Below are 25399 nucleotides of genomic sequence, written 5' to 3' on the forward strand. Positions count from 1 at the left end.
AAGTTCGCTTTTAATAGGGGTAGTCTAGCAATGTGTGAAGCATATAACAGTTCCTTCAGTCCTGACCTCCTTGCATTCCATGTCTGTGTCCAGCTATCATTTGCAGGTCATGGGGTCAATGAGGTAAGTGGTGTATAGCAGACAGTATAATTTATGGCCGCCCCTTAGGATTCTGTAAATCTGCCGCCTGAGGTAATAAACTCATTTGGCCCTAATGGAAGGAATGTCTCTGTTCAGGACATACAGCAGCTGATAAGTACTGTAAGGGCCCTATTACACGGGACAATTATTGTGCGAAAAATCGGTAAGTTCGAATTTAAACGATAATCGTTCTGTGTAATTGCAGACAACGATCCAAAAATTGTTCGCATGTCGTTGATTTAGATCTGAACCTAAAATCGCTAATCGTTCGCTCAAATTTCGCATTTTTTCACTAATCGTTCAGTGTAATTGCACATTGTTCATTTGTTTTTCTGGGATCAGAAGGAATAAACGATCATAGTAAAGATTGCAATAACTATCGTAACTAACGATTATCACTATGTAATATGGTGAACGATTTCAGGTTAACGATAAACAATGTCGTTTCCGATCGTTAATCGTTAAAAATAGCTCCGTGTAATAGGACCCTAAGACTGGAGATTTTTTAATAGAAGTAATTTACAAATCTGTATAACGTCCTAAAATTAGTTGATCTGGGGAAAAACACCCTTTTCACTAGAGTACCCCTTTAAAGGAGCTTAGCGGGCAAAAATTGAGCGGCATATCCTCGTAACAGGCGGCTGACCGCTCGGTGGTGGTGTGCTGGCTCTCAGATCCGTACTGTGGTCATCCGGAAGTAGTTGGCTTTGTAGCGGCCATGTCTGGGTCCTGCAGCCTGGCTTCTGATTGGGAGCTTGGCTGGGGTAGCTGGGCATGGTGGCTACCAGAAATGAGCGCAGCTCCTGCATACTCTGCTCCGTCTGATCTGAGTGGACGGCGTTTGATTACTTGTTCCTTCACCCCTAGGGAGTCCTGTAAAGCATGGATGCAGCCTATGGCTATACCATATGTAGACACCAGGGCTAGGGCTGTAACTACTACCCTGTTAGCCGCTATGCTGCTTACTTGGGGCCTAGGAGTCAGGCTTCAGCTGCTCTTACAGTGCCGTTCTCCGCTTACATGATATATATGTCTGTTATCGTGAGAGGATTAAGTATTCATGATGACTGTATTTCCATCCTCCATCAGATACGGCAGTGGAAAATCTCTCTCATTGGTTGCTATGGTAGTCTGCGGACTATTTATACACCACTTTCTTCTAAGAAATCTGATACATAATTTGTGTAATTTTCATACTTACCTGTAGCAGCTCTGTTCACACAGTGTTGGATTTATCAAGCATGGTGTAAAGTGAAACTGGCTCAGTTGCCCCTAGCAACCAATCAGATTCCACCTCTCATTCCTCACAGACTTGTTGGAAAATGAAAGGTGGAATCTGATTGGTTGCTAGGGGCAACTGAGCCAGTTTCACTTTACACCATGTTTGATAAATCTCCCCCATAGTGTCTGGTGTGTACGCTTAGCCTATGTATGGAAGATATTAAAGGGAAACTTGTGCTAAAAGGTGTTTTGTTTTTTTTTTGTTTTTTTTTTTCCATTTGGTTTTAGAAAGTTATATAGACTTATAGTGGGAGATTTATCAAACATGGTGTAAAGTGAAACTGGCTCAGTTGCCCCTAGCAACCAATCAGATTCCACCTTAAATTCCACACAGGCTCTATGGAAAATGAAAGGTGGAATCTGATTGGTTGCTAGGGACAAATAAGCCAGTTTCACTATACACCCTGTTTGATAAATCTCCCTCATAATATATATACTTCTACTAAAAATTCTCCAGTTTTCCCATACTCATCAGTTGCTGTATGTCCTGCAGGAAGTGGAGTAGTCTTTCCCGTCTGACACAGTGCTCTCTGCTGCCACCTCTGTCCATGTCAGGAACTGTCCAGAGCAGCAGCAAATCCCCATAGAAAACCTCTTCTGCTATGGACAGTTCCTGACATGGACAGAGGTGGCAGCAGAGAGCACTGTGTCAGACAGGAAAGAATACACCACTTCATGCAGGACATACAGCAGCTGATAAGTACTGAAAGATCTGAGATGAGGCCGGCAGTACACATAGCAGAGCTGTATTCTGTGCACACTTGGCCGAGGAAGAAAATTTTACGGCAAATTAAGAAAAATTAGTGAAACGTTCAAGAGCGATGGGTTATGGCGATGTTAGGAGGGGCAGAAACCCCCTATGTATGTGCGGTGAATGGTAGATTGTAGCCATGTATGAAGAGCTATGACCTCCTATGTTTGCCTGAAGCCTCACAGTTTGCTGGGAGGTGACGTCCTCCTCTGTAGAGCTCAGCACTCTCGGCTATAGAGTCAGTGTAAAGTGGCGGCTTCTATAGCTGTGGGCTGGGAAGTGATAATCCTCGGGATGGGCCGGTGACTCAGGACTTGGCCTGGTTGTAAAACATCTAAAGGGCTTTGGTCAGGAATGAGGTGGATGCCATCTAATGCCTATAAATATAAGGTAATAGGGGAGCGGATTACTGTATATACTGAGTGGGGGAAGAGCCTGTAACTAGTAAGAGGAGGTGACTCTAGGATCGGCTGCAGAATCCAGGACCTGTATGTAAAGTATAAAGAGCGAATTAGGGGCTTATCATTCAAAAAATATAGGATGTTGTTGGTGCAGGAGATGGCGGCATTGATGAAGTTAATGAGAGCGTTAATATTTTTCTCGTCCGCTTGGGTTATACTAAATAAATGGCTGGACATGCGGCCTAGATGTGAGGGTAATGGCAGTGTCCTTCCCTGCAATCTCTCCTTCCTCTGGCTGCTCTAATTGCATCTCCATGTGTATGACTGCCGGGCTCTGCACTTTTCACCATTCTGTGTGGAACTTGATAGCTTGGCTTGGAATCTTGTAAGTTGGTGGCAAAGTCCGACATTTAGAGCAGGTACAAGTGCTTGCAAAACTGGCCTTTTTTTTTTTTTTTTTTTTTTTTTACAGCTTATGAAACAAGAACTTTATAATGTAGAAATATTTTTAAAGCTTATATAACCTACTCCCATAAATATTTAAATTTCGATCTCTTAAGCCCATCTCACACAATGGGTAAATCTGTGAAAGACTGTTTACACGAAGCGATCTGCGAATTTTAAGTGAACGGCCAACGATGATTTGAGAACATGTTGGAAGCTCCAGATGAATGATTTATCGCTCGTCACTTGATCGTTTGCTGTGTTTTTACGAGCCAATTATCGCTTAAATGCCATCGTTACAGGAAAATTTAAACAATCGTTCCATGTAAAAGGACAATTTAGACTTTAAATGGAAGGACAAGTGCTCGTGCCCAGCTGCCCCTCCATACAGAGTGGGGGGACATTGGGGACATTGTTTTCCATGGTCTGTAAGCGTCTAAATGCCCCCAATGTTGGGATGTTCCTCGCACGGTCCATAAATATGGAAGGAGTGCTACAGAACATAGTTTGAAGATCCCGGCATCATTAATCCCTTCATGTCAGCAATACGTAAATTTCTATTGCTGATGTCCCGTGCAGTATGTATATAATACATTCCTGCTGTGAAGGGTTTAATGAGTGGGGGGGGCTGCTTCAGTGTTATTGGCCCGCACACAGGAGGCGGGATAGTGACAGCCGCAATCACACAACTGCCTGTCATTAACCTGCCTGTCATTGCCGTAATCGCTATAGATTCACTGAACAGGACCCCCAAAGCGTGACTGCGGGGGGACCCAATCACTCCGACAGTTTGAGGTTTAATACTTACCTCAATCCTGTCTGATCAACTATTTTTTTTAATTATTTTTTTTGCAACCATATACTTTGATCAACTATCTTCTCATAGTCATATGGGGAGATTTATCAAACATGGTGTAAAGTGAGACTGGCTCAGTTGCCCCTAGCAACCAATCAGATTCCACCTTTCATTTTCCAAAGAGTCTGTGAGGAATGAAAGGTTGAAACTGATTGGTTGCTAGAGACGACTGAGCCAGTTTCACTTTACACCATGTTTGATAAATCTCCTCTATAGACTCTATGTGCAGATCACTGATAATACTGATCAGTCCTAAACGAAAAGAGGGGGGGAAAACGCCAGGGTTGAGATATAGATATATATATATGTATATGTGTAATATATATATAATGATAATTTTTAACATTTTTTTTTTTCTTATATATTAGAAAAAAATGTCTTTTACACCAATATATCAATAAAAACTATAGATCATGGCGCAAATTATGAGCCCAACCAGCCCTGTAGGTGTAGAAATGGCTCTTAGAAGGTGATGAGGAACACCACTTTGGTTTGACCGGGACATTGGCGGGGTTAATGATGGCGGGAGGTCCAAAACTGCTTAAATCTTCGAGCTCCTGTACTGACGCACTGTATCAAAAATACATACGTCTCCTGAACATAGAGGGTGAGACCTGTGTGCTCCCTCCTTTCAGCACATGGGCGCACTGGAGTCATGTCGAAGACACATAAATTTAGGTGAGTCTAAGGGCCCTATTACACGGGATTATTATCATGCGGAAAATAGTTATATCGTTCGTAATGGCAGGCAACAATCGAAATGATCGTTGATTTAGATTCCACCCTAAAACTGTTAATCGTTCAGTGTAATTCCAAATTGTTCCTTTTGCTGGGATCAGATTGAGTAATGCTGCATTTACACGGAGCGATAATTCACCCAATCGAACGAATAACGATCAGCGTTTAGACTGGGCGATATATCGTGCGAAAAATTTGTTATTGCGATCATTTTAAGATCGCTTAAGCCCATCTCACACACAGGGTGAATCGGTGAAAGACTGTTTAGACTCGGCGATCTGCGAGTTTTTAGCAAACTACTATTTGAGAACATGTTGAACAATTTCTCGCTCGTCGCTTGATCGTTCACTGTGTTTACACAAGCCGAATATCGCTCAAATGCGATTAATAGCGCGAAAATTCAGATCGTTTCGCATAATCGATCGTAACTAACGTCATTTCTGGGTATTATGGTGAACGATTTCAGGTTAACGATAAACAATCTTGTTTGCGATTGTTTATCATTAATCGCTAAAAGTTAAAAATCGCTTTGTCTAATGAGACCCTAATATATATTGGCCCTAATATACATGGCCTATATGGCCCTAATAAATAAAAAAAATAAATAAAAAGGTGTGTGTGTGTGTGTGTGTATATGTATATGTGTGTATATTTTACACTATAAACAGAACAGGTCATAAAAGGAAAGGCCGAGGTTTCTCCTTCTCAATTCCATTCCTGGCTTTGGCTTCAGTAATCTGTCAGATATCTGTGTGTGTGTAAAAGCTGTGGTAAAGATCTGTTACCATTGTACAGCTGTAGTGAATGTGACGCAGAGGTGCCAGGCGAGTTAGGGGCTTCTATTGTGGAATCGGTTATACTTGGTGCTGGTAGCCTTAATTTTACCATACTTTTTTTGCCATCTTGCCAAAGCTCCTGGTAACAGCGTTCTGTGATGTATTTTTCCCTTCTCTCTGTAAGATTTCCATGAGCGTTGCTGTTTTTCTGATGTTTTTGGCATCTGCAGTCGGTAAGAAGAATGTCGCTATGCGGCTTCTCGGGACTTGTTTGTCGGTGGAGGCTCTGTCCCGTTTGTGGACTAGGGAGGACTATTATAGGTCCATGGTATATAGATGTGTGTGGAGGGAAGGTTATTTGAGGAGCGGCGTCCCTCGGGTGCCCCGGGAGGGCTTATGGGGCAATGAGGAGTGATCTCTGACCCCTCTTATCTCTTATGACAAGATAGAGACAAAGAGGAGATTATCTGAGTGTTTGGCTCTGGTGGAGATCACATTCCTAGACGACTTTGTGATGTAACATCTTTGGCTTTGGGATATGTTTGTATCCATAGAAGAGGTGTGGAATTTATAAAGAAAAGCCACTTATATAACCATATTTCTATTAGGAGGACATACACACATTCACATCAACTGGCCGAAAATTATATAAACTTGTAATTTACTTATCAGCTACTGTATGTCCTGCAGGAAGTGGTGTATTCTTTCCAGTCTGACACAGTGCTCTCTGCTGCCACCTCTGTCCATGTCAGGAACTGTCCAGAGCAGCAGCAAAACCCCATAGAAATCCTCTCCTGCTGTGGACAGTTCCTGACATGGACAGAGGTGGCAGCAGAGAGCACTGTGCCAGACTGGAGAGAATACACCACTTCCTGCAGGACATACAGCAGCTGATAAGTACCAGAAGACTGGAGAATTTGAAATAGAAACAAATTACAAATCCTTTATAAAAGTTGTTGTTGTTTTTTTTTTCCCCCGCCAGAGTACCCCATTAATACATTCGCTACTATGTCTATAAAGAGGCAGTGTATTTCTATAGAATGGAGAGCGCTGACTTTCTTTTCTCTTGGCTTTGTTACACAGGGTTAAGCCGTATTAAAATAACAAGCATTCATGATTTCATTAGGAGCAGTTTTCCATTTTCACATTTTTCTTAATTGTTCCAATTCATGTTCAGGAACAAATTTGTTATCCTAATTCCCACTGCTGCCGGCTGACATGTGACTCTAGTCAGAATAACCAGAATAACACTTTTTTTTTAATGCTTTAAGTGTCCATATCATTATGACTATCAGGATCTAAATTAGCAGGGGATGTGATAGAAAGCAAGTTTGCAATTAACAATTTTCAAGTTTGCAACTTTATTTTTTAGTTCTCATGCTTTATAACAGCTATACTTCCTTGTATCCAGGTCTCGTCTCCGGAAGGCAGCTATATATAACAGCTATACTTACTGTATCCAAGTCCAGTCTCCTGAAGGCTGCTATATAACAGCTATACTTAGTGTATCCAGGTCCAGTCTCCGGAAGGCGGCTATATAACAGCTATACTTAGTGTATCCAGGTCCTGTCTCCTGAAGGCTGCTATATAACAGCTATACTTAATGTATCCAGGTTCAGTCTCCGGAAGGCAGCTATACTTACTGTATCCAGGTCCTGTCTCCTGAAGGCAGCTATATAACAGCTATACTTACTGTATCCAGGTCCAGTCTCCTGAAGGCAGCTATATAACAGCTATACTTACTGTATCCAGGTCCAGTCTCATGAAGGCTGCTATATACCAGCTATACTTACTGTATCCAGGTCCAGTCTCCTGAAGGCAGCTATATAACCGCTATACTTACTGTATCCAGGTCCAGTCTCCTGAAGGCAGCTATATAACCGCTATACTTACTGTACCTAGGTCCAGTCTCCTGAAGCTTTTTAGTCTTGTGATTGGCAGATGCATTAAGCCATGCCGGTTTTCCTGATGAGAAATCCGGATAGATTTTCCTGACGTGTGAAGCTGGCCTTACTGTAAATGTAACTACCACATCTGCTGGAAGTTTCCAAGCATCTACTACTCTTTCAATAAAGTAATATTTTCTCATGTTGCTTCTGATCTTTCCCTCCAGCTAACCCCAGGTAGTTCCTCTTCCCTCCTAGACCTTATTTTGCCCTTTTGAACATATTTAAAGGTTTCGGTCATATTCCCCTTTCTCTTCTTTCCTCTAGACTATACAGATTTAGATCTTTAAATATGTTGAAGGGTTAGGGTGGTATTACACGAAGCGATTTTTTTCAATTAACGATAAACGATCTCCAACGATCGCAATAGCGGTTGCCTAATAATCGTTCGTTTTACTACACGGAAAGATTATCGGTTATATTGGAGCAACAAAATTCAAGAACACTCCCCTTTCAATTTGCGAATGAACAGGGAACGGCTAACGACCTCTTATTCAAACGAACGATGTGCGAACGATGTGTAAAAGACAAACGATAAAAATAGATTCAAAACCTATTAAACGACCAGCGACCAATCGTTCGTCGTTTAATCGTTGTCTACTATTACACTTAAAGATAATCGTTCAAATACGACCGATTGAACGATTATTCGAACGATAATCGCTTCGTGTAATACCACCCTTAGTTCGAGTTCAGGAGATCAAGGGTCACAGATGTCCAGCAGATGTGGTTGGTAAATCCACAGTAAGTGAATGTGAACCTGTGTCCATCAGAAAGGATGAAAGGGGCTTTGCCTCCCTATTGGCCGCCTGCTGATTACTGTGCACAAGAATCTGTCAATCATCTGTGGGTGGGCGGGGCCAGCTGCAGTTTAAAAAATAGTGACTCTTAGGCTGCGCAGGCACAACACTACAAGCTGTCAGATAAGTGTTACTGAAGTGCATTGTATTGGCAGTGACCACTGATGTATTATAAGGGATCACTGATATAATGCTGTCCATGAGATGACACGTTTACATTTATTTGTGTACATTTTCTGTATTTTGGGACTTTTCACTGGTAATTGCTGATGGCATCATGGAAAAGGGCTTTTCCACTGTAAGAACTCGTTGTTCCAGTTTGTTTTCCTCTTATGTTATATTAGGGGTGGATCAAAGTCAAGTGTCAATAGGACGTCCCTGTTCAAGTGTATAGTGTGTATTCTGAGCAGAGACTGGCCACAACTGTTCTTTATATGTTTGGTAGGTAAGGATAGTGACATAGGAGGAGGTTTGGTAGGTAAGGATAGTGACATAGGAGAAGGTTTGGTAGGTAAGGATAGTGACATAGGAGGAGGTTTGGTAGGTAAGGATAGTGACATAGGAGAAGGTTGGTAGATAAGGAAAGTGACATAGGAGAATGTTTGGTAGGTAAGGATAGTGACATAGGAGAAGGTTTGGTAGGTAAGGATAGTGACATAGGAGAAGGTTTGGTAGGTAAGGATAGTGACATAGTAGAAGGTTTGGTAGGTAAGGATAGTGATATAGGAGAAGGGTTGGTAGGTAAGGATAGTGACATAGGAGAAGGGTTGGTAGGTAAGGATAGTGACATAGGAGAAGGGTTGGTAGGTAAGGATAGTGACATAGGAGAAGGTTTGGTAGGTAAGGATAGTGACATAGGAGAAGGTTTGGTAGGTAAGTTTTGTCTGTTCTGTGCAATAGGGTTGATATTCCTGGAGGCGTCAGTAATATGGAAAACTATTATTTAGATTTACTAAATACAGTTGTGTTCAAAAGTTTACATACCCAGGCAGAAATTATTTTTTTCTAGAGAATATGAAAAAACACAACCAATGCCCCCCCCCCCCCACACACTCATGGTTATTGGTTGGGTGAAGCCATTTATTGTCATATGATTGTGTGTTCTCTTTTTAAATCCTAATGACAACTAAAAACATCCAAATGACCCTGATCAAAAGTTTACATACCCTGGTGACTTTGGCCTGATAATGTGCACAGACAGTGACACACGTGGGTTTGAATGGCTACTAAGGGTATCCTCCTCATCTCTGACCTCTTTGCTTGTTATCCGTGTGTGCACATAAAAGCTGAGCGAGTTTCTGGGATCCAAACAGACTCTTCTGCATCTCTCATCCGGCCACTGATGTTTCTGGATTGTGAGTTATGTGGAAAGCAAAAGAATTGTCTACGGATCTACGGGAAAAGGTAGCTGAACTGTATAAAACAGGAAAGGGATACAAAAAGATGTCCAAGGAATTGAGTGCCAGTGAGCAGTATTCATACTGTGATTGAGTAATAAATGGAAAATCAGGGGCTCTGTACAAACCATGCTCAGGTAGACCAACATTTTCGGCCACAACTGCCAGGAAAATTGTCCCGGATGCAAAGAAAACCCCACAAATAACATCGGCCTCCAGTTCCTGTAAATTCCTAGGCTGTCCTGCATGAACTGCGAGCTTGAGGTCTCCCCCTGAGTAGCTCAATGATACTGAGATGGCCACTCCAGAACCTTCACTTTGTTCTGGAGGCTTTTTGCCAAGAGGAATGGGCACAAATACCACAATAGACTTCAAGCTGTCATTGATGTTACATTCTCTGATGTCTAATGCATAGTAACATATCGTATATTGAGTTATCAAATGGTGGTGGACAATTCCATTATAAAAGTAATGTTTATATAATGGCTGCTTAAAGCTTAAGTGCCATTATGACATGTGATACTTTTTATAATTCTTTGGTAACACGTTTTTCTTATTTTGCAGGTCAGCTGAATTGCATCAGTTTCTCAAGACATGAAGAAGACTATTTGAAGGTGACCGTTCGCTGTCGGCCATGTCTGTTTGTCCTGGGACAGAACTGTGCTGCTAGGAGCAAAGTGGTGAATGCCCTCTTAGCCGATCACCTTTTACCAGTTGGTGCGTGTTGCAACCCAGAAACTTGTAAGAGGAGACGCATCCGCTTTAGGCATGGACAACAGACGCTGGTGAGCTTGGCATTGCCAGAGCAGTATGAACTAGTTCATCAACTAGTGGCCCATCAGGGCAAATGGCATACCATCCCCGATGAAGACTTAGAAGTCCCAGAGGATGAGGAGGATGCTGCCCACAGACTGGCGGAGCTGGAGGTGACTTTACCTCATCAGTTGCTTCATGTAGGTATCAAGCCGCTTCTCCTTTCCATCACATCACTATGGGAAAAATTAAAGGATAAATCTGCTGTACGCACCAGATTATGGTTCACCCTTAGGTCACGTTCTGTATATATATAGTCTGTGCATGGAATGTATACTGCAGTCCAAACTATTTGAACTCACTGCATCAAGACTTATTGCGGTGTATGGAGCCCTGAGAGCTTTAAGTGTTTTGGATCTCACTGCATGGACCGTATATATAGAACGTGGGAATGTAGCCTTAGCTTGGAATGATTACTATCATGTATCACTGTGGTGTTCATCAAAGAGTGAAAGACCAGCGCCATCTCTCCTGATCTGCTCTCATAAGTGTAGAGTGTAACCTGAACATGTGTTATAATGTGGTTACCAACATATGAAAATGAAAGGGGTATTCTCAAGTGATGATGGTATTGGGAATAACACACGGTTTGGTGTATGTGTGAATGTGCTCTTAAAGTAGTTTATCGATCGGAGAACAGAAGTGGCTTAAAGGGGTTATCTCATATATTATAATAAAGAAGCTATACTTTGCCTCTTCGCTTTCTCCCAGTGTCCCTGGAGACTTTCCTGCCTCCCCTTCCAAGATGGGCTTTTTTCAAGTGACAGCCAATTACTGACTGAAACAGGACAGTGCTGTGGCCAGTGAGTGGCTGAGTGGGCTGTCACCACTGAGACAAGTTCATCTTGGAAGTGGAGGCAGGATAGTCTCCGGGGACTCTGGAGGAGTGTGGAGAGGTAAGTATAGCTTTCTTCCTTTCTATATACTTGCAGCCATATAGAATGTTTTCCCTAGTGGAGAAAAAGGGGCTGTCCAGTGTTAGAAAAACATGGCCGCTTTCTTCCAGAGACAGCACTGCTCTTGTCTCCAGTTTGGGTGGAGTTTACAACCCTGTTCCATTGAAGTGAATGGAACTTAATTGCAGACTGCAGGTGAACTGGAGACGAGTGGTGCTTTTTCTGAAAGAAAGTGGCCATGTTTTTCTAACGCTGGATACCCCCTTTAAAGTGTACTTGTCTTTTTTTTTTTTTTTTAGCAGTTGGGGGGCTGGTCTTAGCAATTTTCATGCATGCATGCTCAGAGCACAGGCTTATATGCCATGGAGAGGCCAGAGTACAGTATAGGGTCCATCCCGGACATGAAGCCACCTTACCATGATGGGATGGTTCGCATGATTTGCAAGTGGTATACCAAGAGCTGCCGCATTTTTATGGAGATTTTCTTTACCGTTTTTGGGGAGGGGGGCTGCTCTTACTGATTTTCATATCTGTATTAGGACTATGTCTTGCCTTTAGCAGTGAGCTGTTGTATGTATTATTTTTTTTTTTGTATGTCAGAGACCTGTCAAACGTTTTGATCGAGCCAGGTCTGATCTGTACTGATCCTGAGAACAAGCGGGAAAAGACTTCACTAAGTGCGGTCTTGTCCTGGCTCTGTATCATGTGATATCAGTCAGGCTTTTATAGACTCACAGGCAATCAGATGGAGCTCGACTGATAATGTGACACAGAGCCAGGACAGGATTACACTTAGTGCAGCTTTCTCCAGGCTAGCTCTCCCAATGGGCCCTAATAGCTTTTGACATATCTTTATGATGATTCTCTTACATGTCAAAAGTTCCGTGCACATTGCTGGGGAATAGTCATGTATGATGTATGGAGAGAACATTTCTTCTAGTAGCTGCAAGTTGTTTTCACACATGGAAAGTGACGTCTGACATACTGCATGTGACAGGTGGGCTTTTTTTCCCCCTTTTTTAGTCCAATAAAGGAGAAAAGTCCGTAATAAAATGTGTTGTGGTCGTGGAGTCTTGCTGTGTGAGTATACACCAAGGCTATGTTCACACTATGCAGATGCGCAGCAGATCTTGAGTTCCTTTCTGAAGTTAATTGTTGGCCAAATATTTGGTAAGGCGGTGGCCATCTCCACTGATTACTCCATACACACGGACGTTCTGCATGGCTGAGTGTTCATGTGTTTAGAGAGGAAGCGTAAGTCGCTGCCAGGCGGCTATGGTGGCAACTTGGCTTCTTGAGAACAAAAGGGTCTGTGCCGAGGAGCACACATGTTGGATTGTAACCAGTCAGTGAAGAGCCAAGATGCTTTTATACACCGGGCAGGTTTTGCGGTCATTGGAAGTGATATGTCCTCCCATGCACCTGAATAATACACTTATATCGGGTCAATCAGGAGATAGAAGACCATAAAAGATGATGACTATAGTGAGTCAGTAGTGTAACACTAAAGTGGCTCTGGTTTTATGGACAAATCTTTAGTCACTTTGTCCCCCCTCCCCCACCTTTTTCTGGCCTCCATGTATTGGGATGACCAGAGTCCGTGAGTCCTTGCATGCCTATGTATTGCAGGGTCACCACTCACTTCCCTGAACAGATACTGTGCGGTTTAGCAGAAAGCATAAGGTCCCTGTCTCGGTTCTTCTTACCTGGAAACAAAATTTACCTGGAAACAAAATAACACTGAACTTTCCCAGGTTGTAAAGAATTTGTCTGTCCTTTCATTGTGGGAATTTTTTCCTTTCTGATGAATCGGATTAAAGCATTTTCCCTCAGTCTGGTTTCTGGGACTGTGTATTCTAATCCATGTCTGTAATACTGACTTGTAGATTGGTAAAAGCTGCTCTGGCAAGATGGCTGCCCCCATACACAGGTACAGAAAATAACAGATGAACCTCTTAAAAGTCAGCAATCTCTATATATGCATTCCTACTGCACATACCCCGTGACTGTGAAAGGGTTTGATGTGTGCGGGAGCGCTGCAGTGAGAGCGGCCCCAAACATATCAGTGTCCTGGGAGCGGAGGATAATGAGAGGCACCTGCGATCCTGCAGCTGTCTCTCATTATTCCCTTAAAGGGAACCTGTAAACCCCCCCCTCCCCGTTACGGGGTGACAGGCTCCCGGCCCCCCTGCTGGAGCACCCTATACACACACCTGATCCCGCTGGGTCCCGCTTCCTGAGCCAGTCGGGTGACTGAGATATCAGCGCTCGAAGCCCGCGTGACTTTAAACGCAGCGATGCCCAGCGATCGTGGCATTTAAGGTACTCATTGACAGGACAAGCTCCTGTCACTGAGTGATCGGCACCCCAGCAGCCATGCTGCGGGGGTCTCGATCGCTTGTACCGACGGACGGGGGTAATCCACTTACCTCTGTCTGCTCCCAGGCAGGCTCTATACATAGATGGCTGATAACACTGATCTATGCTATGCCCCCCAATAAAAGTTTAATATACCTCCTTGCCCATTGTAAAAATAAAAATATTAAATAAATATATTATACATCGTAGCGTGCGATTTGTCCGTTCTATTAAAATTGACACCCCAACCAGCCCCATAGGTGGCAAAATAAAAGCGCTATGGCTCTTGGAAGGCGAGGAGGAACATTGCATTAATTTTCACCAATGGACTCGGCCATATATTTTTTGTGTGAATTCTTTATTGAAAAATAAGACATCCTCTGAAAATATATATATATATATATATATATATATATATATATATATTATTCCAATACTTATCAGCTGCTGTTTGTCCTGCAGGAAGCAGTGTATTCATTCCAGTCTGACACAGTGCTCTCTGCTGCCACCTCTGTCCATGTCAGGAACTGTCCAGAGCAGCAGCAAATCCCCATAGAAAACCTCTCCTGCTCTGGACAGTTCCTGGCATGGACAGAGGTGGCAGCAGAGAGCACTGTGTCAGACTGGAATGAATACACCACTTCCTGCAGGACATACAGCAGCTGATAAGTACTGGAAGACTGGAGGTTTTTAAACAGAAGCCAATTACAAATATATATATATATATATATATATATATATATATATATATATATATATATATATATATAACTTTTTGAAACCAGTAAAGATTTTTTTTTGTTGCCAGAGTTTTGACTCCAGCTGATTTGAAAAAAGTTGTTTGGCCAGAGTGCCCCTTTAAGCGTAGGTCTGTTATGTCAGCGGTCTTATTTACTGTGTGTTCCTTGGATTATTTTTGTCCCTTCACATGTCCTGTACTGGCTCTGACATCGCCCATTCCAGAAGCTGCACTTTCTCTCCCATGCCTGACGCTGCCTCCTCCCCGGTCACAGACACAGGCCCCTTTGTTCCCACAGGACTCATTTTGTTCCCATAAAACGGTAGGCTTAAATTATTGCCGCTTAGTTCCTGGGTTCATGTACAAAGAAACTTGTATAGGATGAGAACAAGTCAGGATATATAAAGCTGTCATGGGATCCCTGGGAAAATGCCGCCTATTGAGGTAGATGATGCTGCCAGACCCCAGGAGCTGCGCTCTGTCTGCAGGGGATGTTCTCTATTGGAGTTTATTGTAACTTATTGTGAGGGGCAGAATCATCGGGGGGGGGGGGGGGTTGTGTCTCCTTATAGTACTTGGTGGAACTGGAAAGAAGTCACAAGGCCCTTTAGTCTATGGACAGTGTTAAACTGGTTTCCTGTATTCTTCTGTATGATCCTTTGCCCTTCACACGATCGTTAATGATTTTCAGACTGAAATAATGCTGAGCCGTAATCTATCTTTTTTTTTTTTTTTTTTTTTTTTTTTTTTTTTTTTTTATTGATTTTACTAAAAAAAAAATCTGTATTGTGTCCAAGGTAGAAATCAGGCGATACCTTTTGGAGGCTAACTGAGTATATTTGATTGTAAGCTTTCCAGAGTCTAGCTCCCTTCGTCAGACAAGATGTTATACAAAACTGAAAAAAAATCACAGACTTATATACACACTAGACAGATCTCATCAAAGGATTTTAGAAACTTTAAAAATAACAAGATGCAATATACACAGGGTCTGCTATTTACAACCGGTCAATAAACTAAAGCTCTTGAGGCGTGACAAGAGGATGGTAAGCTCTGGCTGCTATCTGATTGTTGTCAGATTAATGGCCTGATAGCAATTAATGGTCTTCATAGCCAGAACAGGTCACACATAGGCCGACATGAAGCTCCATGTCATATCCAGAACAGGTCACACATAGGCCGACATGAAGCTGGCATCTCATAGCCAGAACAGGTCACACATAGGCCGACATGAAGCTTCATGTCATATCCAGAACAGGTCACACATAGGCCGTCATGAAGCTGGCATCTCATAGCCAGAACAGGTCACACATAGGCCGACATGAAGCTCCATGTCATATACAGAACAGGTCACACATAGGCCGACATGAAGCTCCATGTCATATCCAGAACAGGTCACACATAGGCCGACATGAAGCTCCATGTCATAGCCAGAACAGGTCACACATAGGCCGACATGAAGCTGGCATCTCATAGCCAGAACAGGTCACACATAGGCCACCATGAAGCTTCATGTCATATCCAGAACAGGTCACACATAGGCCGACATGAAGCTGGCATCTCATAGCCAGAACAGGTCACACATAGGCCACCATGAAGCTGGCATCTCATAGCCAGAACAGGTCACACATAGGCCGACATGAAGCTCCATGTCATAGCCAGAACAGGTCACACATAGGCCGACATGAAGCTCCATGTCATAGCCAGAACAGGTCACACATAGGTCGACATGAAGCTTCATGTCATATCCAGAACAGGTCACACATAGGCCGACATGAAGCTGGCATCTCATAGCCAGAACAGGTCACACATAGGCCGACATGAAGCTGGCATCTCATAGCCAGAACAGGTCACACATAGGCCGACATGAAGCTCCATGTCATATACAGAACAGGTCACACATAGGCCGACATGAAGCTCCATGTCATAGCCAGAACAGGTCACACATAGGCCGACATGAAGCTTCATGTCATATCCAGAACAGGTCACACATAGGCCGACATGAAGCTGGCATCTCATAGCCAGAACAGGTCACACATAGGCCACCATGAAGCTGGCATCTCATAGCCAGAACAGGTCACACATAGGCCACCATGAAGCTGGCATCTCATATCCAGAACAGGTCACAGATAGGCCGACATGAAGCTGGCATGGATATTGAGACCATGTTGCAAAGTTTTAAATTTGAGCATTAGTTTATATTCCCATTCCCTTCTTTCTCTTTGTGTCTTAAAATGTCCCATTAAGACTGTAACCCGCAGGTCTTCTACTGTGTGTCCCTCTCCAGAGAAATGTGCAGCCACAGGGAGATGTCCGGCCGTTGTTAATAGTAAATCGGTGTGAGTTCATACGTTTACTGAGTCTCTGCCCTGTTTCCCCCACATAAAGGCCTGGGGCATCGCACACACATGATCAGATACACCACATTGGAAGATCTGCAAGAAAATGTTCCCTTGATTGTGTGTCCCTCCTGTGACTGTGGGACTGGTACACTGTCAGAGATATGGATATGTGTGCAGGTTTTGTAGGCAGGGTGAGGTGCCATTACCCGTTGGGGCCTTCAGAGCACTGCGGACCATGATTTGTCGCAGGTTTGGTGGTTGCCGAAATGAAAGCAGTGGGGGGACTGGGAATATTTCTTTTAGTCTGCTATCCTTGTGTAGCACAGATTGGAGTTCCTTAGAAATCTTTCGTAGGGTCTCCAGCTGTGGGTTGTAGGTGACAACTAGGGGCACTCGGGGTTCATCTTGGGCCTCCTTGTATGTGAGGAGAGTGTCCCTGTTGATGGCTGCTGCTTGGCTGATCTGTTTGTTCGTCATGTTTGGTTTGTAGCCCAATTAGAGGAATTCAGTCCTAAGATTAAGGAAGTGCTGGTCCAGGTCTGCTTTTTCTGAGCAGATACGGTTGTACCGAATAGCTTGGCTGTATATAATAGATTATAATAGATTGTTTTGTATGTTTGGGATGGAAGCTGTCGCCCCTCAGGTAAGCAGTTTAGGTTTGCGGTATATTGATGCAAGTATCCGGTGGTCCTTAATGCATATAGTTGTGTCCAAAAAGTTTTCTATTTAAAAAAAAAAAAAATCTAGTCTTCAAGTACTTATCAGCTGCTGTATGTTCTGCAGGAAGTGGTGGTGTATTCCAGAGTGACACAGTGCTCTCTGCTGCCACCTCTGTCCATGTCAGGAAGTGTCCAGAGCAGGAGAGGTTTTCTATGGGGATTTTCTACTGCTCTGGACAGTGGACAGAGTGGATACATTGGCCAAGCCCAGCCGTCCCTTGACAAGGGGGAGACCGGATACCCCAAGAGTCATACAATATACGGCCACACATGCACTCTTCCTGCAGCTAACTAGGTTTGTTTAGGGTACAAGACAAACCATCAAACTTTTAGGTTTAATGCATTAAAATGGACAGTACTGGGTTACAAAATACATGCAGACACTGCAAACAATGAAAACAAAAGGGATAAAATAAGAAAGTTCTACTGCTTAGCACAGGGATGCATCATATAGCTTCTTCCTTCCCAGGGGATAAGGGCTTAGAACGTGGTGCACAAACCAATTCGATTGGATCCCCAACTTTGTGACCCTCACATGTTCCCTAGGTCTCACTTTTATGCAAGACCTGAAAGGGCTGGCCTGAGGATGTCACCTGACATCTTTGACTCGCACCTCTGGCAGAGCTTCAGTCACCCCAGTCCAGACATGGACAGAGGTGGCAGCAGAGAGCAGTGTGTCAGACTGGAAAGAATACACCATTTCCTGCAGGACATACAGCAGCTGATAAGTACTGGAACACTGGAGATTTGTAAATAGAAGTAAATTATAAATAGATATAACTTTCTGACACCAGTTGGTTTAAAAGAGGTTTTCTTTTTTTCCACTAAGTACCCCTTTTAATATGTGGATAAGGCCAGAAGAACACTTGGTCACATTGGTCACACAACATCAAATTGCCTTCCAACCTTCCTCTGACAGATAACGTCAGGGTAGAGAAGGGTCAGCTATGTCTGACCTTCTTGCTATGCCGATGATGCCGCCAACAAACCCCCCCAAAAAGGCAAAAATTGGCTGCGCTCCTGTGCCTCTGTTCACACTGCAGGTTGCACACTGTTTGTGGCCGTCTGTTGCACCTTTGAGGTTTTTTTTTTTAACCACTGACAAACTCGTCCGGCTACAGTTTACCTCTCCTCTCCATACAAGAAATGTGAACATTCAGCCACGTTCATACAAATGGGGAGGTCTGGAGGGAGAGCCGGCTGCTTAATGCTCATCCCACAGTTGTACACCTATATTGCAGTCACTGTGTCACAGCCCGCAGCTGCCCTGCAGACACTATTGCCCAGCAGTCTCATTGCATGTGTGTGCATAGATTTCCCTGTCAGACATATGTGACCTGTGAGAGTGCTGGGGAAGAACACAGTCAATATAAATAATATATTTTCCATGAATTTTTGCAGCCGTCTTACTCAGAACTGTGTATTTCTGCATTTTTTCCCCCTGTTGCTTTTGATGCTGCTTTGCTTCTCCCTTTTGAATGTTTTTCAGCGCTGGCTTCCTCCTTTTGTATAACGGTCCTGAGTCTGACTCATCGGTCCCATCTCTCGCTCTCATGCGATCCCCGCCCTTCCCATCCCCCGGCACAGAGAATATTATTTCCTTTTGGGAAGTTGTATAATGGCGCAATCTGTAACATTGCAGGGAGGTCTGTGCAGCGTACATGTCAGGCCTGCTCTGTGGGGAGCTGTAACATTGTAGCGAGGTCTGTGCAGTGTACATGTCAGGCCTGCTCTGTGGGGAGCTGTAACATTGCAGCGAGGTCTGTGCAGTGTACATGTCAGGCCTGCTCTGTGGGGAGCTGTAACATTGCAGCGAGGTCTGTGCAGCGTACATGTCAGGCCTGCTCTGTGGGGAGCTGTAACATTGCAGCGAGGTCTGTGCAGCGTACATGTCAGGCCTGCTCTGTGGGGAGCTGTAACATTGCAGCGAGGTCTGTGCAGCGTACATGTCAGGCCTGCTCTGTGGGGAGCTGTAACATTGCAGCGAGGTCTGTGCAGTGTACATGTCAGGCCTGCTCTGTGGGGAGCTGTAACATTGTAGCGAGGTCTGTGCAGTGTACATGTCAGGCCTGCTCTGTGCTGTGGGGAGCTGTAACATTGCAGCGAGGTCTGTGCAGTGTACATGTCAGGCCTGCTCTGTGGGGAGCTGTAACATTGCAGCGAGGTCTGTGCAGTGTACATGTCAGGCCTGCTCTGTGGGGAGCTGTAACATTGCAGCGAGGTCTGTGCAGCGTACATGTCAGGCCTGCTCTGTGGGGAGCTGTAACATTGCAGCGAGGTCTGTGCAGTGTACATGTCAGGCCTGCTCTGTGGGGCGCTGTAACATTGTAGCGAGGTCTGTGCAGTGTACATGTCAGGCCTGCTCTGTGGGGAGCTGTAACATTGTAGCGAGGTCTGTGCAGTGTACATGTCAGGCCTGCTCTGTGGGGAGCTGTAACATTGCAGGGAGGTCTGTGCAGTGTACATGTCAGGCCTGCTCTGTGGGGAGCTGTAACATTGCAGCGAGGTCTGTGCAGTGTACATGTCAGGCCTGCTCTGTGGGGAGCTGTAACATTGTAGCGAGGTCTGTGCAGTGTACATGTCAGGCCTGCTCTGTGGGGAGCTGTAACATCTTTTGTAGTTGTATACATTCGTCTGCCATAAAGCTAAAACCTTTTGCCCAAACTTCTGCCAATTAACATCTGTTTTTTGTTTTTTTTTTCCCCCCCATGTCAGGAACTGTCCAGAGCAGCAGAAGTTTGCTTTGAGGATTTGTTCTGGACAGTTCCTGACACGGACACACTACTTCCTGTTGCCACCTCTGTCTAACTGGAAATAATACACAACTTTCACCACGAAATACAGCAAACAATAGCTAATGGAAAGCCTCACATAAAAAAAAAGAACAATGTAGTGTGTGCCCCCCCCCCCCCCCGTATTAAAGTATTGTATTGCCCCCCAAAAGTTATACAAATCCCCCAATGTACACTTATTACGGGAAATGCTTATAAAGTGCTTTTTTTCCCTGCACCTACTACTGCATCAAGGCTTCACTTCCTGGATCACATGGTGATGTCACCTCCTGGATCACATGGTGATGTCACCTCCTGGATCACATGGTGATGTCACCTCCTGGATCACATGGTGATGTCACCTCCTGGATCACATGGTGATGTCACCTCCTGGATCACATGGTGATGTCACCTCCTGGATCACATGGTGATGTCACCTCCTGGATCACATGGTGATGTCACCTCCTGGATCACATGGTGATCCTCCTGGATCACATGGTGATGTCACCTCCTGGATCACATGGTGATGTCACCTCCTGGATCACATGGTGATGTCACCTCCTGGATCACATGGTGATGTCACCTCCTGGATCACATGGTGATGTCACCTCCTGGATCACATGGTGATGTCACACCCAGACTCCCAGAGCTGTGCGGGCTGTGGCTGCTGGAGAGGATGATGGCAGAGGGATGCTCAGTGTCCCTCCAGTGCCCTGTATCCCTCAGTGTCCCCCCTGCCATCATCCTCTCCAGCAGCCACAGCCCGCACAGCTCTGGGAGTCGGGGTGTGACATCACCATGTTATCCAGGAGGTGACATCACCGTGTTATCCAGGAGGTGACATCACCGTGTTATCCAGGAGGTGACATCACCGTGTTATCCAGGAGGTGACATCACCGTGTTATCCAGGAGGTGACATCACCATGTTATCCAGGAGGTGACATCACCATGTTATCCAGGAAGTGAAGCCTTGATGTAGTAGTAAGTGCAGGGAAAAAAGCACTTTATAAGCATTTTTCATAATAAGTGTATATTGGTGATTTGTATAACTGTTAGGGGACAATACAATACTTTAATAAACATTTTTGCCGGACTTCTCCTTTAAGTCTTGTAATTTACAAGGTGTGGTGCCTATGGATCAGCCTAGTTTTCCCAGCACCTCCCACAGATACTGACCTGAGACCCGGAGAATTTGGAGGTGAAGCCGATGCGCTGATCTTTGTCCTTTTTCACACCCCGTTCCTGGGCAGTTTTTGCAGTCTGGGCGAGACACTATCCCACAGAGGCAGACTGCATTAATACTGTTACCATGGAGGCGATTACTTGGTCTGCAGCAATGTTAGGTAGGTGGAAGGTGTCGCTGGTATCGACATGAATGTAATGACGTTTGTATAAGACGCTCCAGCTGTGTCCGTCAGTCCTTGTAACATCGGGGTGTTACCGCCAAGTACTTCTCTGCTTTCACTTATATTGTATTTAGCAGTAGAGCAGAAACCCAATGGGCATAAGAAGCTTTGGATCCTCTCATAAGTATTTAGAGATTTCTAATATAGCTGTTGCTTGGTTCATAACACCTTTGAAAGGGGCACTCTGGCCCATTGAAATTGGTTATATTGCTGCACTTATATAGAACATAAAGAGCCTATTCTTACTACACTCCCCCATGGTCCCCTGCAGCCTCTTCTGCTCCTTCAGTCCCCACAGGACTGAGACAGGACAGCGCTCCGGTCAGTGACTGGCTAATTGGGCTGTCACTTCCAAAGCTAGTCTGTCTCTGAAGTGGTGGCGGGCGCATTCAGCAGGGGACCCAAAGGCGCTACAGAGAATGATGGGGGACTGTGGTGAGGTATGAATAGGCTGTTTAAATTTAAAATGTATTACTGCTTTTATACACATTATAAATGGCTGGAGTACCCCTTTAAGAAACATGAGCAGTGTATTATGGTCTATGAGGCTGGCCTCTGTCCAGCATTGCTTTAGCTTGTAAGTCAAGCCTGATGCAGACGGCAGATAAGTTGATGGTCTCTGTTGCATTCAGCTTAGTTTGCAGCTGATCCGCTGGATGAGGAAAGTGTCACTTCCTTTTTGTCATTGCATCATTTATATCTTTATATTCCATGATTTTGTTCTCATTCTTTGTCCATAGGCGAGAACTGCCCCTACTTTCATCCGATTATGGATCGGATTTACATTTGATTGGCAGGAGTGTTGGCACCTTGCTGGTCAGTGTCTGATCACCTATCCTGCTGGTCAGTGACCGATCACCTATCCTGCTGGCCAGTGACTGATCACCTATCTATGGATACATTGAGGGATAAGTTTAAATACCTTTTTAAGACATTTGTGTTGTAGATGTGGGATAGGTGTAAGTGTCCTATTACACGGGGTGATTCAGGCAGGCATCGCCCCACGTAATAAAGACCACAATCCGGGCAGCTGATTATCTGCTGATCGTTATGTTTCAGGAGTTTAAAAATTATCACCCGCCGACCGTGCATTACTGCGTGTAATAGGAGGTGCACAACTGACAGGTGATGAGAGTGTATAGAAAATAATAACGTATATACTTACCTGTCCAGGCTCCCCCGGAGTCCTGCTGCCTTTTTCCCCCGCTCACCACAGCTGCTGCTGACTCTTCCTATCTTGTCAGGCTGCTCAGCCAATCGCTGGCTATGGCACTGTCCTGTTTTGGCCCGATTGGCCAGGCAGCCTGTTATTTGAGAAACTGCTTCAGACATGCCAGTGCCAGCTGTGGGGAGTAGGCAGGAAGACAGAGGAGCTTGGAGAGGTAAGTATATACTTTTTATTGTTTTCTATATAGAGTAAGGGCTAACGATATATTAGAGCTTGACGATTTATTTCAATTAATCTACCAAGAATTTGAAAATTAATTTTATTTTTTTTTAACCGTAAATGAATCATTACGTGCTCTGCCCTGCTAGAAGCAACTTATGATCCAGCGGGAGAGTTTGCGTCACAGCAGGAGCACCCCCACCCCACCCTAGGCAGCCTAGAAGCATGTCCCCGATGTGGGAGGTGCAGTTAGTGGCAGCATCCAGCTGGTGAATCTAGCATAGGGCAATCTAGCAGTGCAGCGTCCTCTTTATTCCCACCACCCGTACACAGCAGCAGAGGTCTTCAGCATCAGCTGGGCCCTAAAAACCCCCGGCCCCACCCACCCCAGCTACTATACTGGTACTACTACACCCCTCATCTGTACCTCTACTGCTACTACTACCCTCATCTGTACCTGTGCTACTACACCCTACCTAGATGGAGGCACAAATATGATATCCTTTACTATATGGGGGCACAGAGTGGCACATATTTGGCAATGAAACGAAAAATTCCATCCACGGCTTCAATAAAATTATGGTAGCTTTATTGGGTCATCACAAAAAAAGAAAACAAAAAAAAAAATAATAATAAAAGATAAAAACACGCCGACGCGTTGCAGGGTTAGACCCTGCAATGCGTCGGCGGGTTTTTATCTTTTATTATTTTTTTTGTTTTAGTTTTTGTGATGACCCAATAAAGCTACCATAATTTTATTGAAGCCGCGGATGGAATTTTTCGTTTCATGGACTTTCCGGGTTGCGGCCCGCAATACAGCCAGAACGTGCTTCACTTCCAGGAGGTCCACACACACCTGCGCTAATTGTGGCTGTCAAGGGTGAGCTGACATATTCTCCTTTTATGCTGTTGACATATTTGGCAAACCTACTTATATGGGGTGCAGAGGGGGCTTGTCTACCACGATAAGTGAACAGTAGTGCAGCACATCAGCACTCTTACATAAAAAAAAAAAATCAGGCAGTATAACACAGCTGTAAGCCTGGCCTAGGCGGCCAGGATTCCTTCTGTATCTCCGCATTTCACTTTACCTGATCTTTGCGATTTTCACAGGATGTTGACATTGTGGTCTCTCCATGTCGTGGATCCCAGCCCGCCACCACAACCCTGGAGGACTATGTTGACCATGTGCAGTCAGTGGTGGTTTACGCCATCAGTGAGGACCTCCTATCTCCACAGGATGAAGAGGAGCTGACTGATATTAAGGATAAGTACAAACTTCCCATCTTCTTTATCCGAACAACAAAGGACAAATTAATAAGAAGCTCAGATGGTGGGCGCTCCGCACTACACGAGCAACTGACAGAACTTAGCTTTCTGAAGAGAGGGATATGCAGCTGTGGGGCCGCGGGCTCCGGCAGTCCGGCCCCTAATGTTCTGGTGGAACAGTTTGAGAAGTTGCGTCAGCTGGGCAGCTTCTCCCGGCAAGTGCTGCAGATGCACCTGGTGGATGCCGCCATGGTCCTTAACATGGTGCACAGTCGCTGTTTAGACTTATTCATCAATAAAGCCTTTGACATGAGGCGAGATCTTCAGATCACTCCTAAGAGACTGGAATACACCCGCCAGAAGGAGAGCGAGCTCTACGAATCCCTCATGCGGATCTCTGATCGCAAACAAGAAGAACTGAAGGACATGATTGTGGAAACTCTAAACAGCATGAGAGAGCAGCTGCTGGAGGATGCCGCCAACATGGAGTTCAAAGGTCAGTGTTCACCATTATCTGTATATATGGCTATAGAACGTGTTGATTAAGGAATACATTTTATAGGGGTACTCCGGCAACATTTTCTTTTTTCCTTTCAAATCAACTGGTGTCAGGAAGTTATATAGATTTGTAATTTACTTCTATAAAATTTCAGTCTTCCAGTACTTATCAGCTGCTATATGTCCTGCAGGAAGTGGTGTATTCTTTTCAGCGTGACAGTGCTCTCTGCTGCCACCTCTGTCCATGTCAGGAACTGTCCAGAGCCCATAGAAAACCTCTCCTGCTCTGGACAGTTCCTGACATGGACAGAGGTGGCAGCAGAGAGCACTGTGTCAGACTGGGAAGAATACATCACACACGCGACAGCTGCTGAAGGGTACAGTAAGTCCTGTGCCCATAGCCCAGAAATTACATCAGAAATGTGAACGAACGTACTTTTTGTGCTTTTATAATGACGCTACTCCAACAAAAGAAATTCCCGGCACTCACTCCAGAGCTTGCTTGCCTGATTTATTCCATGACGAGGTACACACACATAAATACAGCAGGACGCGTTTTGGTGTTACCGCCTTCTTCAACTGCCTGTGGCCCTGGAATTTCTTTTGTTGGAGTGGACTTTTGGGCATATCCTATATAGCTGCCTTCAGGAGACTGGACCTGGATACAGTA

General features: G+C 44.6%; 1 protein-coding gene across 1 annotated transcript in view; it reads left to right on the forward strand.

Annotated features, from left to right (window-relative positions):
• Positions 1 to 25399, forward strand: part of DSTYK (dual serine/threonine and tyrosine protein kinase) — a 50945-nt gene that overhangs the window by 6995 nt on the left and 18551 nt on the right. The window contains exons 2-3 of the mRNA XM_069944358.1: positions 10096 to 10484; positions 24076 to 24727. Of these exons, the coding sequence (XP_069800459.1) occupies positions 10096 to 10484; positions 24076 to 24727 (1041 nt within the window). The remainder of the gene's footprint in view (positions 1 to 10095; positions 10485 to 24075; positions 24728 to 25399) is intronic.

The sequence above is a fragment of the Dendropsophus ebraccatus genome, chromosome 11 (genome assembly GCF_027789765.1).
Source record: "Dendropsophus ebraccatus isolate aDenEbr1 chromosome 11, aDenEbr1.pat, whole genome shotgun sequence".
Classification (NCBI taxonomy): Eukaryota; Metazoa; Chordata; class Amphibia; order Anura; family Hylidae; genus Dendropsophus; species Dendropsophus ebraccatus.